Below are 12,152 nucleotides of genomic sequence, written 5' to 3' on the forward strand. Positions count from 1 at the left end.
TCGACACAAAGCATAATTTGAGATACCAAGGCAAGGATGAAAAGTTATTCTTAAAAACATCTGAAGAAAACATGGTATCTACTCATATTGTGAGCATTTCTTTGCATCATAATGTTAATGTCATTGACAATTTTGACATTAAATTTGAGAACAATAATTGTCAATGTCATGTTTGCTCGAACTCGAAGACTATTTTTGTACCAATAAATTATTACATTAATAATACAGTTAAAAAACCTTTTGGAGGAAGTAAATCTTTACATTTACAATGAATAAAAACTATGAGAGATGTACTCATTGTAATCGTCGCAAATGGCTTGCTACAGGTTGTCTACGTAAGTGGTTAAAACCACTGGAATGTAAACATTTGCAGCGAACTGTTGATAACAAAAGAGATTTTAACAACACAGATATTGTTAACGGCGTATTTCTACCAGAACGCAAGCCTTCCGTTAACACAAACAAATTCGTGAAATTTTGGAAAAATAAGTTGTTTATTACTGGCAATGTGAGGACTTTGCAGAGGTACTTTGGGAATAAAAATAATGGTGGAGAACATTTATGCAGTCTTAACAAATGTAGTGGTGATGCATCGACATCATCCGAGAAAAGAGTAATAGTTGCTTCTGGATATGAAACAAAAAAGGATTTTCAGTTGAACAAACAAGCAATCAAATGCCAACATTCAGATGGTCATTCAGTACTTCGAGGACACCACCAACATGCCTCACTTGAAACTTGTGCAATTTATTGTCAGTTGTCAAAGTAAGTACCACAGGTAATTCTGTCTAATTTTTAATATGCTATAAATAAATGACCTTCTCTTTGTTATAGTTGGTTATTGACTGTGAATATCAATGAGTAATGAGACTGAAAGGCTAACAGATATTTGTATCTAAACCTCTAATACTCTAACATAGCTGTCATAAATTGTAATTAAGTATCAAACTCTAGACCTGCAGATTAATCTACCATTTTTCAAAACCAAATATTTTATTTAAAATAATCCATTTGCTCCAGTTCTCCATACTGCATACATGTACTGTGTATTCTTTAATTAACACAATATTAGGTAAAATATCAACTAGCGAGTCAAGCTGTTTATAAAAATCAATACCTAACTTGTGTGCTTGATCAGGCATAAATGTACTTACCCACAAAATACCTCAAAATCACGTTAATTATTACAGCATTGCCAGCTACTGTAATTTTTGTGTAGCCAATTGTAATAATTGGGACTTTATTAAGGTTACTTGGTGTTGCTTCTTTCAGGCATGGCTGGTATTGGGGTGGCATCACGTCAAGTGAAGCTGAAGAATTGCTAGCTGGACAGCATGACAATGTATTTTTAGTCAGAGACTCATGTGACTCCCGTCATATACTTTGTGTGTCTTTTCGTTGTGTGGGCCGCACACTGCATGCTCGCTTGCGACATGCCAATGGACTCTTTTCACTGAACAATGAGACATTTGTACCAGCAAACAGAATATCAGAGCACTGTGCAGCTGTGGATGTCAAGTCAAATCTTTTTGAGATGCCAGTGAAATTAGCAAGGCCACTGAACAGGTATAAAATATTGTCTTTATTATACATAGTTGTAGATTTTCAAAAAAATTTATATGTCTGAACACACTTTTATTTATTTATTTTCAGATTTGCAAAACTGGACTCTTTACAAATGATTTGCAGATTTGTTATAAGACAAACTGTGTCAGCACATGTATGGAGCAAGTTGCCACTGCCACCCAACTTAATATCTTATGTCTCAATTGGCAGTGATTACATAGTACCATCATAGCTAACACTTATGTGCCTTCAGTACTCATAGCATTATGTTTATTGTAAGCATATTTACATACATACAACATTTTATAAGAGACTGCCACATTATAACTATATGATGAATATAAAAATGTAAATTTTATACTGAAGTCAATATTTTATTAGAAAATTATGAAGATAAAATAAAAAATAATAATATCAAATTAGCCATTAAACTATTTATTACAAGCAACTAAATATGAATAATACTTGAAATGTCTGTTAATTCAAAATATTTTCTCAGTGTGGAAATGTTTAATATGACCATCACTTATTTCCCTAATATAATCTTCATATTACTTCAATGTATTAATTCCGAGCATATTCTTGGCCTGAAATATAAAAACGCCAAGTTAGCAGAATAGTCAAATTAATTAAATTTAAAAAGTATGATATTCATAGTACTCCAAGATATAATAACAATGAATAAAAATATTTACACCAACGATTTGTCTTACCACTATCCTTTACTATGTTCAAGACTTATAAATTAATGAGGTGGTGTGAGTGAGTTTTCCATTTGTATGCTAAGCTTCGAAAAGGGTAAACTGTCAGACGGCCACTTACCGTTGTAAATGCGGCAGTCAACGTTTGTGGAGCTGCAGCCACCGGGTTTAAATTCAATGCTGACTGAATTAATTGGGCGTCGCGAATACGTGATGCAATAAAATTTCTAGTGGCAGTACTGTCTTGGCTGCTATCGGTTAGATAAAACAATTCTGCCGCTTTGTATATTCCTGCAACACCAACTCGGCGGACATACCAATTGAACTGAAAAATAATGTTTAAAACTTTAAAAACACATTACACGCGCGGCATCAAATGTTAACTTCAAAGGGGAGTTACGTGAACTGTAGATAGCTAAGATCCAGTGATTATTTACAGGATTTCAGGATCGTTACTGCCGTTCACAGACACAGGCAGGTATTACATACCTACTCATTTTTTTAACCGACATAAAAAAGGAGGTTCTCAGTTTGACCTTATATGTTTTGTGCGACATTTTCTCATGTTTGCCTGAACCGATTTGGATGCAGTTTTCAGCATAGTATTTGCCAGACGTAGGAGAAGGTTTAAGGTATATTATTAAAGTCGGTTTTTTAAAACAATAATTGACAAGCTCAAAAACATATACACAGATATTTTATGGTACTTACATCAACACTTCTATCGCCGGAATGGTAACATATGTCATCTACAAGCGATAATAAGGTGGCTAAACAATTAGGAACGTTGTTGGGCATTGTTTGAACAGCCATCGCTTTAGCCCATGTGGTCCTACAAAAAGAAAAGAAATAGGATTTAAGTTCTTGTTGTATATTAATTTCTCTTATTATTTAGAATTAAAATAATGAGGATTACTTACTTGTATGGATCAATCATTAGCAATCTTTTGAATATGGCGTTCTCAATGAATTTGGCTGGTACTTTGTCTTTGGAATCCGTTTTGGGCCACTGCATGACAGAAAAGATTTGGCTTTTAGTAATAATTTTAACATAAAAATTAGGTAATTTCAGTGTTTATAACTTACAGTTTTCATTTCGTCCACCAATTTTGTATTGCATTTTACATTAAAGTAATGTACCAAATCACCACCCCCATTAGGAAATATTCCGTGAGTTATAGTAGGGTAGCCGGCTGCTTTGGCACCGGCACTCAGTGACTCTACAGTCCATCCAGTCTTAGGTACAAATTGTAGAGCATTCTCCAAAATGCAATTCTTTATATTTTCCTCATACTGACGGTCTTCATTTTCTTGCTGATTAGGAGGTGTATAAGTAGATGGAATAGATAACTTTACGTCCTTTTCTGGATTTACTTGAGTTTGCTGAGAGCTCAATGCACGTGATCTAATGACACTAATAGAGGCAAATGGCCTAATAGTTCTATGGCCATTCTTCAAGGCTGTTAACAAAATAAATTAGGTACTCAAAAATAAGAACAAGACTTGTATCTACACATTTTGGGATTTCTAAATATATGAAAATGGGGTATAAAAATAAACAAATTGAATAAAAGCCTAAAATAATGATTTATTTATAAAAAAGAGATTAGTGGAGTAGTACTTTCATATTAGTCACAATTCATTTTTAATGCTTGCATTTTACTTATATTTATACACTCAGAAAGACGTGCAATGAGGCCTTCAATCAGATGAAAAGCATTCAAAGCAGAACATATAATTTCCTTCATGTTTTCCTTAGGTATATTATCTAACACATTTCCTCCTACATTTAGTGAAATATTAAGTTTTTCTTCTGGTATGCTTTTCCCTTCTTCAATATCTTTAAGTTTAACTTCGTAATGAGCTTTTGACATGTTCAATCCCACACGGAGTTGTTCCAAATAATTAGACTCTATAAATGAAAAACATTCTCGAATACCAGTCAAGTTAGATGTATCTTTTATGGTTAAATATCTCAGGAAATTTAATGATGTTATAATTTGATCAGCTAGCTCAACTAGGTCTGACTCAGCGCCATGTGGAAGGAAGCATATTTTCTTAATCATATTTGAAAGTAAAGGACCAGTGAAACATTCATCTAATCGGGGATCCTGAAATGCTTCATTTATAGAGCTTTTGTACAATGTTATTGCATAACCAATCATGCCTGAATGATTAGATATCTCAAGCAAATACTTCACAAGTGCACACCTTCCCTTATAATCAAATTTATTTACATGGCGTCCAATCAATGCTACTGCATGTTTACGTAAAGATTCAAAACTGGAGTATATTGCTACATTTGTTAATCCCTTACACATATCAAAATGCACTGATGATGACAGAAACTCTTGTGAAAGTTGGTTTGGAAAGCGGTTTAAGATTACTTCACTTAGAGCTAATGCTTTGGCTATAACACTGTATTCAGCAAAATTTAACAAGTGGACTACAGAAAGCATTGCAGTATGCAAAATATATTCTAAACTGTAAACTTGTGGTAATGCAGTTTCAGGTACTTCAAAATGACCTGATAAAACAGCATAAAACAATCCTGATAGAGTAGTCATATTGATCTTTTCTCTGTGTTCATATGGTGATTTCTCCTGATCAACATCATCTTTTGTATTTTTCTTTTTGTTATTTTCTCTGTGGCAAATTTCTAAGTAAACTAGGAATTTTAGAACATTTTTCTCCATAGCACAAATGTCTTGGACAATGTTTGAGCATATTAATCTTGCCTCACTATTTGCATTTTTTTCAGGATCCAAATCGATGTAAATTAATGGCTTTCCAAGAAGGCTTATTAAAAAAGCTGTAATTATTTCTTTTGTGTTGATTTTAGAATCTGCTGCTGATATTTCTTCAATAAAATACCTATAAAATGATGGCAACAGAGAGTATACTCTTATAATTCTTCTGATGTTAGGGTCAGAATCCATTAATAATCTTTCCTTGCCTTCCAAGTTATGGTCAGGAACAGGAATATTTTCAATGTAAGTGCTAATAGAGTTCAAACACCATTCCAAAGATCTGCCTCTCTTTAAAGATAACTTCTTCAAAAGATCTTGCAGGGGTGGAAGAATGAGACCAAACTGTGCATCATTTTTAGCAAGTTCAATCTGCTCAATAAATTCTAATAAAGCTTCCTCAGGAGCAGATTTATCAATTACAATTGTTAGCAACTGTTCACAGGCACCATATAATGATGGCTTTATAATAATGGTATCATCTTGAATTTTACCAAGGATAATAGGTATTAAATCCCAACAATTATCCTTAAAGCTATCTGCTAATCTCTCTTCATTTGGAACGTTAAGTGCTTCCTTATACTTCTCGTTATCCAATAAAGTAGAAATTAAATCAACCACATCTATGCTTTGATTCATGTTGAGACTTTATAAAATCTTTACGAAATGTACTTTATTTCCAACAAATTCTGAAATCCAAGTGCTTCGAATGTATTAATTATACTTTTGCGAGGTTACCAACTCTTCCATTTGTTCCTATGTCTGACGAAATGTGTTGAGAAAAAATATACCTTATTTAAATAACAAAACTACGCGATACTTACAACGAAAAATCTTCTGTAATGTGCTCATTCTGTATCAAAATGTTTGAATGGTTGTTGTAATAAATATTTTAATAGTAGAGGCTCCCTCTGGATAATTGAACTTCTTCGTTAGGTGTGATTTTTGTTTTAGAAAACAACAAAGATCAAACGTCGAACGAACAGTCAGATTTGTCGATTTTGGCTTGAGCAGATATTTAGAAAATGATCATTGTGCGCAGACAGCACAGGCCGCAGACTCATATGACATTGACAATTGCACCACATGACATTATGACGATCATGACTGTACCTAAAAACTTAAAGGTTAAACTGGACGTGCGTATGATGATGTATGTATGACGATTTTTTATTTTTAGCGTCAATCAATATGTAATACAATGAACTAAAATTAACAGAATCTACATCCGTGTAAGCAAAGTATTGGAAAAGTTATTTTGTAATGTGTTACAACCTGATGTTGATATAAAAGTCTAGTCACTATGTGGTGGATGTAATGGAAGGTACGTCCCTAAAGATCCTAGTTCCCAGGTCACAAAATAAAAAAAGTAAACTTGTATTGTCAACTGTCACTGTCATTCTTTCATTTTATTGTTACGTCAAAATTTTGTTTGACAAAACCATGTAGAAATATTTTTTGCTAAATTGCAAAGTTGTAGCATCAGTGGAGCATAAATTGATTTGATAACAATTTTATATTAAATTAATAATCTTATTTTGGAATCTTGGTTATGAGCCCAATGTTGCTTAAATTTAACAGTTCTTTAGTCCTAGCATGTAACTTAGTTTGATTTAAAATTGGTTCGATTTTTCTAGTTTTATAGAAAATTACTTGGGATGGATCTGAACGGATTACTGTATTACTTATTATAACCGGTTTGTCCAACGTTATAAGATTATCTGTCTTATATTTCGATATAAACATCCCAAACTTACACTTCATCTGTAATTATGGCTGCAAAACAGAAAAATATATTTACACGGAGTAAGCCTCTGATGAACATATACAGTGGCGTAGACCATGAAGGCAAAGAGGTAATATTTCATAGAAAAATGTTTCTATATTTGTATTTTACCACATTTAATTTCATTTGGTCCAAAACAAACACTCTAGGTGGAGGTGCGTGAGGATGCAGAGCAGCTAGTGAAATGGCATGAAATATCAGATGCGCTGGTCGCAGCTGGCTACTACCGTGCTCAGCTGCAGGGGCTGTCGGAGTTTGATAAGATTGTGGGCGGGCTCACATGGTGCATAGAGCTGTGTGACATAGATGTTGATGTCAGCCTCCTGTTCGAAGAGAATCTCACCATTGGCAAGAAAATGTACTTATCTTATTTATTTACTGATATTTTAAAAAGGAAGTTATTGTCTGTATAGTTCTAATCTTCAGAAATAGTATGCATATTGGTACACTACATTATTGCTATCTTCATTACAGAGCATTGACGGAAAAAATTGTGAAAGTATTGCCATCAATGAAATGTCCCTATACATTAGAGCCACATCAAATACAAGGGTTAGACTTTATTAACATTTACCCATTAGTATTGTGGCTGATTAAATACTCAAGCGAGTTTAGGGAAGCTAAAGAGGATGAGCTACGCAAGTTTGCTGTCATGCAATATGATAAGAGCCATATATTCGAGTCTGATAGAGCTGTCTTTATGCAGAGAGAAAAACTATTACGAAATCTAGCTGTTGTACAGGTATGTCACACATAAAAAATCTACAGTTTATTTTTATACTGCAGTCAATGTTCTGTTTTAATAATATGAAATGACTAATCTAGCATTACAGTTTTACTGATAAAAATATTGTTTACTTTGTGGCAGCTGAAAGGCAAAATTTAGAGATAAAATATTTACAATGTTGAATGATAGATAATACTGTGAGAAATTTAAATTTTTAACTATTATTTTTTCTTTTTAGAATTTGTATAAACCATGCAGAGTTCGCAAGAGGAAAGGTGGTTTGCCTGCAAATGAGCTGGAGCAAGTGAATGCCACTCTCTCAGAGTACGACCAGCGTATGTTAATGCATGTGTCCGCTAACAAAGCTGACGTTAAGAATGATGATGGACTAGATTTCTTGGTGAGCTTTTGTTGATGTTTTTATAAAGGATTTACTGAATTTATGACAGTGCGTTTTGTAATTTCATGTTCCTTGTTCTAGTATGATTATGAGAAGACTTTGGCAGACCCTACTGAAATAACTACAGAAGTAAGTAAAATGATAACTGTTTAATTTAATTGGGAAGACAAACATTAACACAACAACTTATATTTATTTTACAGGCTAATAGATATGAGAAGGGTGAACCAAAGGGTAGTGATGCTGATACCAAAATACATTATGCAGTATTACATTCAGAGCTTACTGGCGAGGTTTCCAAAGAATTGGAAGAGCGAGAAAAGCAAAAGTATTCTGAAGATGTAGAAAGACTTACCCAGAATATAGATGTACTGCAGAAAGAGATGGAGCAGTTCAAAGAAACCCATCAGGGGAAGATGGAAAATGCTAAACTGCAGTATACAGATGTTCGAGGAAAACTACAGAAGATAACTAAGAAATTGATGAAATGTGATGGTTTCAGGTAAGAGATATTTGAATTTTCATTCACTAAATATTCAATTCTTCATTACCATTCCATATGTTGTACAGGTGTATATTTAATATGTTACAATATGGATGCTATGGGTCACAGCTTAAAGAAGGTATATTGCTGAAAAAACATGACTACACACACCACATTTTATGCTCATTGGATGTTTTATTATGTGGTTAATGTGGTTTGAACATTGTGTCATTTTAACTGAGTAGTTTATGCTTGTACATACCAACAATGTATTTGTCTAGAAATAACATATGTACATGATCATATGATTATAATACCTACATGTGGCTCAATTATGTTTTATGTTTCAGTGATAAAGATGTAAAGCAGTTTTACAAGTCATTAAAGGAGTTAGCCCGGGAGAGGAATGAATTGTTGCAAATAATTGAACATAGGAATAAAGAACATACAAAACTTGAGGACAAGTTGAGGTAACATTCTAATTTGATTCTTACTTGAATGTAGCATATGTTTTATAGCAGCCCGACCTCTAACAATCGGATACTTAATTTACGATAGTATATTTTCTCAGGGGTACCCATGTATCAGTAATTACTCTCAATTATTGTAAAAGCAATGACATGCGTATGCTTAGTTTTGCCGTCATAATTTTTAAGTAATACGATGATCGTTTTGTAACAAATGTATTATCTGTTTGAACATCGTGAACCTCGCAGGCGAATACAGGTTTTGCTTTTTTATGTCGCTATTAAACTGGTTACATATTTGTTTCTTATGTTTTAATTAGGTACCTTGATTTCGTAATGTATTCAGTGTGTAATGATTATGTTTAATTTCATTCACAGAGCCGCAAAAGATCCGGATACCAAAATCGAAGAGAAACCATTGTCGCCAGCAGAGTTGAAGGAGTTTAATGAAAGAGAGGAGAAATTGAAGGCTTTCATTACTAGTATGAGATTAGAATTAGCCAAGTTGAACCGCGAAGTCCTACGGTATTCTAACGCCATTGATGAAGTTCCCGGTACTGCCGAGTTGCTGCAATACGAAAAGAGGTTCATTGAACTTTACAATCAAGGTAAGCCATTGAAGAATTCTTTAGTAACAACTTTGTAAAAAAAGTTTAATATTCCATTTCAAAATAAATCAGTTGTATCGTATTATATCAATTACGCTCGTGATCAGCACCTATAATGGTATTGTATGGTGTACCTACTTAGGAACAACTGTTTCCCGCTCTTTCTCGGGCGGTCTAAAACTATTGATCTATAGTTTAACGCCGTACCTACTTAAATTCATTGTTGATGTTTTATAATCTGCTAGTTCTACAAACTATTTAGTGCTAGTCATTTTTAATAAGACCTTATTTTGTTATGCAGTGGCATCTAAGCACAAGGAAACGAAACAGTATTACATATTCTACAACACTCTACTAGAAGTTAAACTATATACCTCAAAAGAGCTGAGTCTGCTTAATTCGATTCTGGACAACTATGAAGAGTGAGTATTACAATTTTTAATTTAGTATGAGATGGACTTCAAAACCAGTTACTCCGTAAATTTCGCGCCAAACTGAATATTGCTCAAAATTCGGCAGTGGTGCGGGAGGACTATGAGCTATGGGCCACATACGCTTACTTATGCTCAGAAGTTAGTTACAGGCCGTCATTAAGAGTCAGCTAGAATTGACAGACTCATTAAATAATTGTTTTTATTCCAGGGCTATGTCTTCAGTCAGGAAGAGGGAAGAATTTATGACGCAATTCGAATCCATAGTTGAGTGGGTCAACCATACTGTCAAAAAGGTCGAGGAGAAATTCAAAAGTGAAAAGGAACAGAAAAATGATCTCTACAATGAATATTCCAGGTTGATTGATGTCCAAAGACAATATGCTGCCGCATTGAAGAAATTAGGAGAACAGAGGCAAAAAATAGAGAGACATAGTTGACCAAATAATTATATCTGTTAATAGTTATATTAAGGCATTTGTCTCGCTATTTTACTATATATCACATGCATAGTTTATCTAGTCTCGCAAGTTATTAGTAGATTAATTTTCTACTTTTATAATCAATTCATTCCAGTTCCCCTGAACAAGAACCCTCATGTGTAGAATTTAAGACTGAATATAGGTTTTATATTGTTCAAAATGTATTTCTATTGCACTGTATTTGTAAAGGATGATGCAAATTTATTTAAAAATAAATAACATATATACATTCATTCATGTATTTTATTTTATACCCTGATATTAAACATACATTTATTACTTAACCAATAGATACGCACTAACTGTGTACTCAGTAACTTTATATTCTCTATAATTTAGTAAAGGACGGATTTTATACTTATGAGATTCAATTTAGATTTAACAGGCATACAATAAAGGTCCATTCACATCTTCAATGCACGTTCATTGAATAGTAATGCTATTCAACATTCACGTACGATCAGAGCGTGACCACACTGCTGTGAGGCTTGGGAGCACTTTTGTGGGAGGGACCTCGAACTTGACCTTGACTGTGATGGCTGTGGCCGTGACCTTGATTGTGACTGTGACCTTGTGAACCTGTGTTAGTTTTCTTGTACATAGTAAAGGAGATCAGTTCTCGATTGGCATTTGTCATTGCCATGGCGTGTGAGACGACGTCATATCCAAATAACGCGTGCAGACGGTTCACCACGACCAAAGTGAGTCCCTTCTGAGTTATACGGACAGTTCGTTCTGGTTCAGATGCTGCTGCAACCTGCATGCCGAAAGACGTGTTCAGCTCCTGGAAATGATATCAGATGTTCAGATAAATTTATAAGGAAACATATGAATAATACATAGACCGTGAACCGTATTAATTTAGCCGGTGTTGAGATTAGTAGATTAGGTATTCAAACGAGGAAAAATCTGAGTCATGAAATGCACATACCTACGTAGGTAAGTCATGTAACTACTGTGCAATTTTATATTGTTTTGCTCGCTTCAGCTGACAACTAGATTTCCTGATAACTTGTGTTTTATTCATAACTTGTGTTTTATTCGGCTTTATGAATAAAACACAAGTCGGCTTTATTCGGTAAATAAAGAAAGTAAGTGAACTAATCAGTGGTTCAAAGATTTGTTTCTAAATGTTCATTACCCTGACTAATGAAGCCCTCTCCTCACTCTTGAGTCCATACACTGTTGCACCTTCATCCTTCGACAGATGAGGCGCGCTAAGACTGCCCATAACCATTACGTACGGCATCTTATTGTTTACAAAACACCTCACAATATTCTATGATTTTACCAAACGTTTTAAGTAAATTAAGTGGGTAAACATAAAAAAATCACCGACAGATTACGTATATCATTTTAACAGGACACTATCCAGAACAAACAGAATTTACAATATCGCGTGAACTTAAGTGAAGCAGGTAACCACGCGGCCCAATAGCCTGTTGTAACCACGACTGCCTGTGCACACATGTGTGAGTTGACTGGAGCTCCGCCAGATAAGCACTACCTGCCTGCATGTGTGGCTTACAATGGTATTTCTATGTATGTAGACTGTTGTACGGATTGCTAATGACGCGGTGTTCGAGACGTGACGTCGAGCTAAATGACCTTCACGGGTGCTAGCTCTGCGTGAACGCAAGTCGCCCCGCAGGCCGCCCGGCCGCGCTTGACCGTTGACTGTCGCGACCACACGATCAAGACAAGTTATTGTGCTTGTCGTATTGTGTCTTAAGATGATAGATTATCCGAATAA

The 12,152-nt window shown here is 34.4% G+C and overlaps 4 protein-coding genes across 5 annotated transcripts; 2 read left to right on the forward strand and 2 right to left on the reverse strand.

Moving 5' to 3' along the window:
• The first annotated feature begins 133 nt into the window (after nucleotides 1-133).
• On the forward strand, nucleotides 134-1,845 carry LOC135117523 (uncharacterized). The gene is made up of 3 exons (XM_064036909.1): nucleotides 134-765; nucleotides 1,273-1,566; nucleotides 1,654-1,845. Exons 1-3 carry the CDS (start codon nucleotides 269-271, stop codon nucleotides 1,796-1,798), a joined length of 936 nt encoding a protein of 311 aa, XP_063892979.1. The 5' UTR covers nucleotides 134-268; the 3' UTR covers nucleotides 1,799-1,845.
• Nucleotides 1,846-1,980: 135 nt separating this feature from the next.
• On the reverse strand, nucleotides 1,981-6,148 carry LOC110370077 (ubiquinone biosynthesis protein COQ9, mitochondrial). Of its 2 annotated transcripts, XM_064036908.1 has the most exons (7): nucleotides 5,839-6,103; nucleotides 5,061-5,703; nucleotides 3,354-3,729; nucleotides 3,188-3,276; nucleotides 2,979-3,099; nucleotides 2,389-2,592; nucleotides 1,981-2,153 (listed from the first exon to the last, which is right to left on the reverse strand). In XM_064036908.1, the coding sequence occupies exons 2-7, from the start codon at nucleotides 5,651-5,653 to the stop codon at nucleotides 2,118-2,120; spliced, it is 1,419 nt and encodes a 472-aa protein (XP_063892978.1). In that variant the 5' UTR covers nucleotides 5,654-5,703; nucleotides 5,839-6,103; the 3' UTR covers nucleotides 1,981-2,117. The 2 variants fall into 2 exon arrangements, with proteins under 2 accessions (XP_063892978.1, XP_021181471.3); XM_021325796.3 differs by lacking the exons at nucleotides 1,981-2,153; nucleotides 2,389-2,592; nucleotides 2,979-3,099; nucleotides 3,188-3,276; nucleotides 3,354-3,729 and having other exon boundaries at nucleotides 3,836-5,703; nucleotides 5,839-6,148.
• A 277-nt stretch (nucleotides 6,149-6,425) lies between these two features.
• LOC135117522 (coiled-coil domain-containing protein 93-like) lies at nucleotides 6,426-10,632 on the forward strand. Its single transcript, XM_064036907.1, has 10 exons — nucleotides 6,426-6,870; nucleotides 6,950-7,158; nucleotides 7,275-7,542; nucleotides 7,766-7,927; nucleotides 8,009-8,056; nucleotides 8,131-8,429; nucleotides 8,762-8,881; nucleotides 9,257-9,486; nucleotides 9,788-9,908; nucleotides 10,129-10,632. Exons 1-10 carry the CDS (start codon nucleotides 6,787-6,789, stop codon nucleotides 10,355-10,357), a joined length of 1,770 nt encoding a protein of 589 aa, XP_063892977.1. The 5' UTR covers nucleotides 6,426-6,786; the 3' UTR covers nucleotides 10,358-10,632.
• Nucleotides 10,625-11,956, reverse strand: LOC110370065 (uncharacterized). The gene is made up of 2 exons (XM_021325775.3): nucleotides 11,541-11,956; nucleotides 10,625-11,183 (listed from the first exon to the last, which is right to left on the reverse strand). The coding sequence occupies exons 1-2, from the start codon at nucleotides 11,646-11,648 to the stop codon at nucleotides 10,860-10,862; spliced, it is 432 nt and encodes a 143-aa protein (XP_021181450.1). The 5' UTR covers nucleotides 11,649-11,956; the 3' UTR covers nucleotides 10,625-10,859.
• Between the last annotated feature and the right edge of the window lie 196 nt (nucleotides 11,957-12,152).

The sequence above is a fragment of the Helicoverpa armigera genome, chromosome 11 (assembly GCF_030705265.1).
Source record: "Helicoverpa armigera isolate CAAS_96S chromosome 11, ASM3070526v1, whole genome shotgun sequence".
Taxonomy (NCBI): domain Eukaryota; kingdom Metazoa; phylum Arthropoda; class Insecta; order Lepidoptera; family Noctuidae; genus Helicoverpa; species Helicoverpa armigera.

Bases quoted from the DNA above. Each gene is read 5' to 3' on its own strand.
- LOC135117523 (XM_064036909.1), top strand. From the start codon at position 269: ATGAATAAAAACTATGAGAGATGTACTCATTGTAATCGTCGCAAATGG. The intron at 766-1,272 runs GTAAGTACCACA...TGCTTCTTTCAG, and splicing joins ATTTATTGTCAGTTGTCAAA to GCATGGCTGGTATTGGGGTG. The intron at 1,567-1,653 runs GTATAAAATATT...ATTTATTTTCAG, and splicing joins TTAGCAAGGCCACTGAACAG to ATTTGCAAAACTGGACTCTT.
- LOC110370077 (XM_021325796.3), bottom strand. From the start codon at position 5,653: ATGAATCAAAGCATAGATGTGGTTGATTTAATTTCTACTTTATTGGAT.
- LOC135117522 (XM_064036907.1), top strand. From the start codon at position 6,787: ATGGCTGCAAAACAGAAAAATATATTTACACGGAGTAAGCCTCTGATG. The intron at 8,430-8,761 runs GTAAGAGATATT...TTTATGTTTCAG, and splicing joins ATGAAATGTGATGGTTTCAG to TGATAAAGATGTAAAGCAGT. The intron at 9,487-9,787 runs GTAAGCCATTGA...TTTGTTATGCAG, and splicing joins CATTGAACTTTACAATCAAG to TGGCATCTAAGCACAAGGAA.
- LOC110370065 (XM_021325775.3), bottom strand. From the start codon at position 11,648: ATGCCGTACGTAATGGTTATGGGCAGTCTTAGCGCGCCTCATCTGTCG. The intron at 11,184-11,540 runs GTAATGAACATT...TATCATTTCCAG, and splicing joins AGAGGGCTTCATTAGTCAGG to GAGCTGAACACGTCTTTCGG.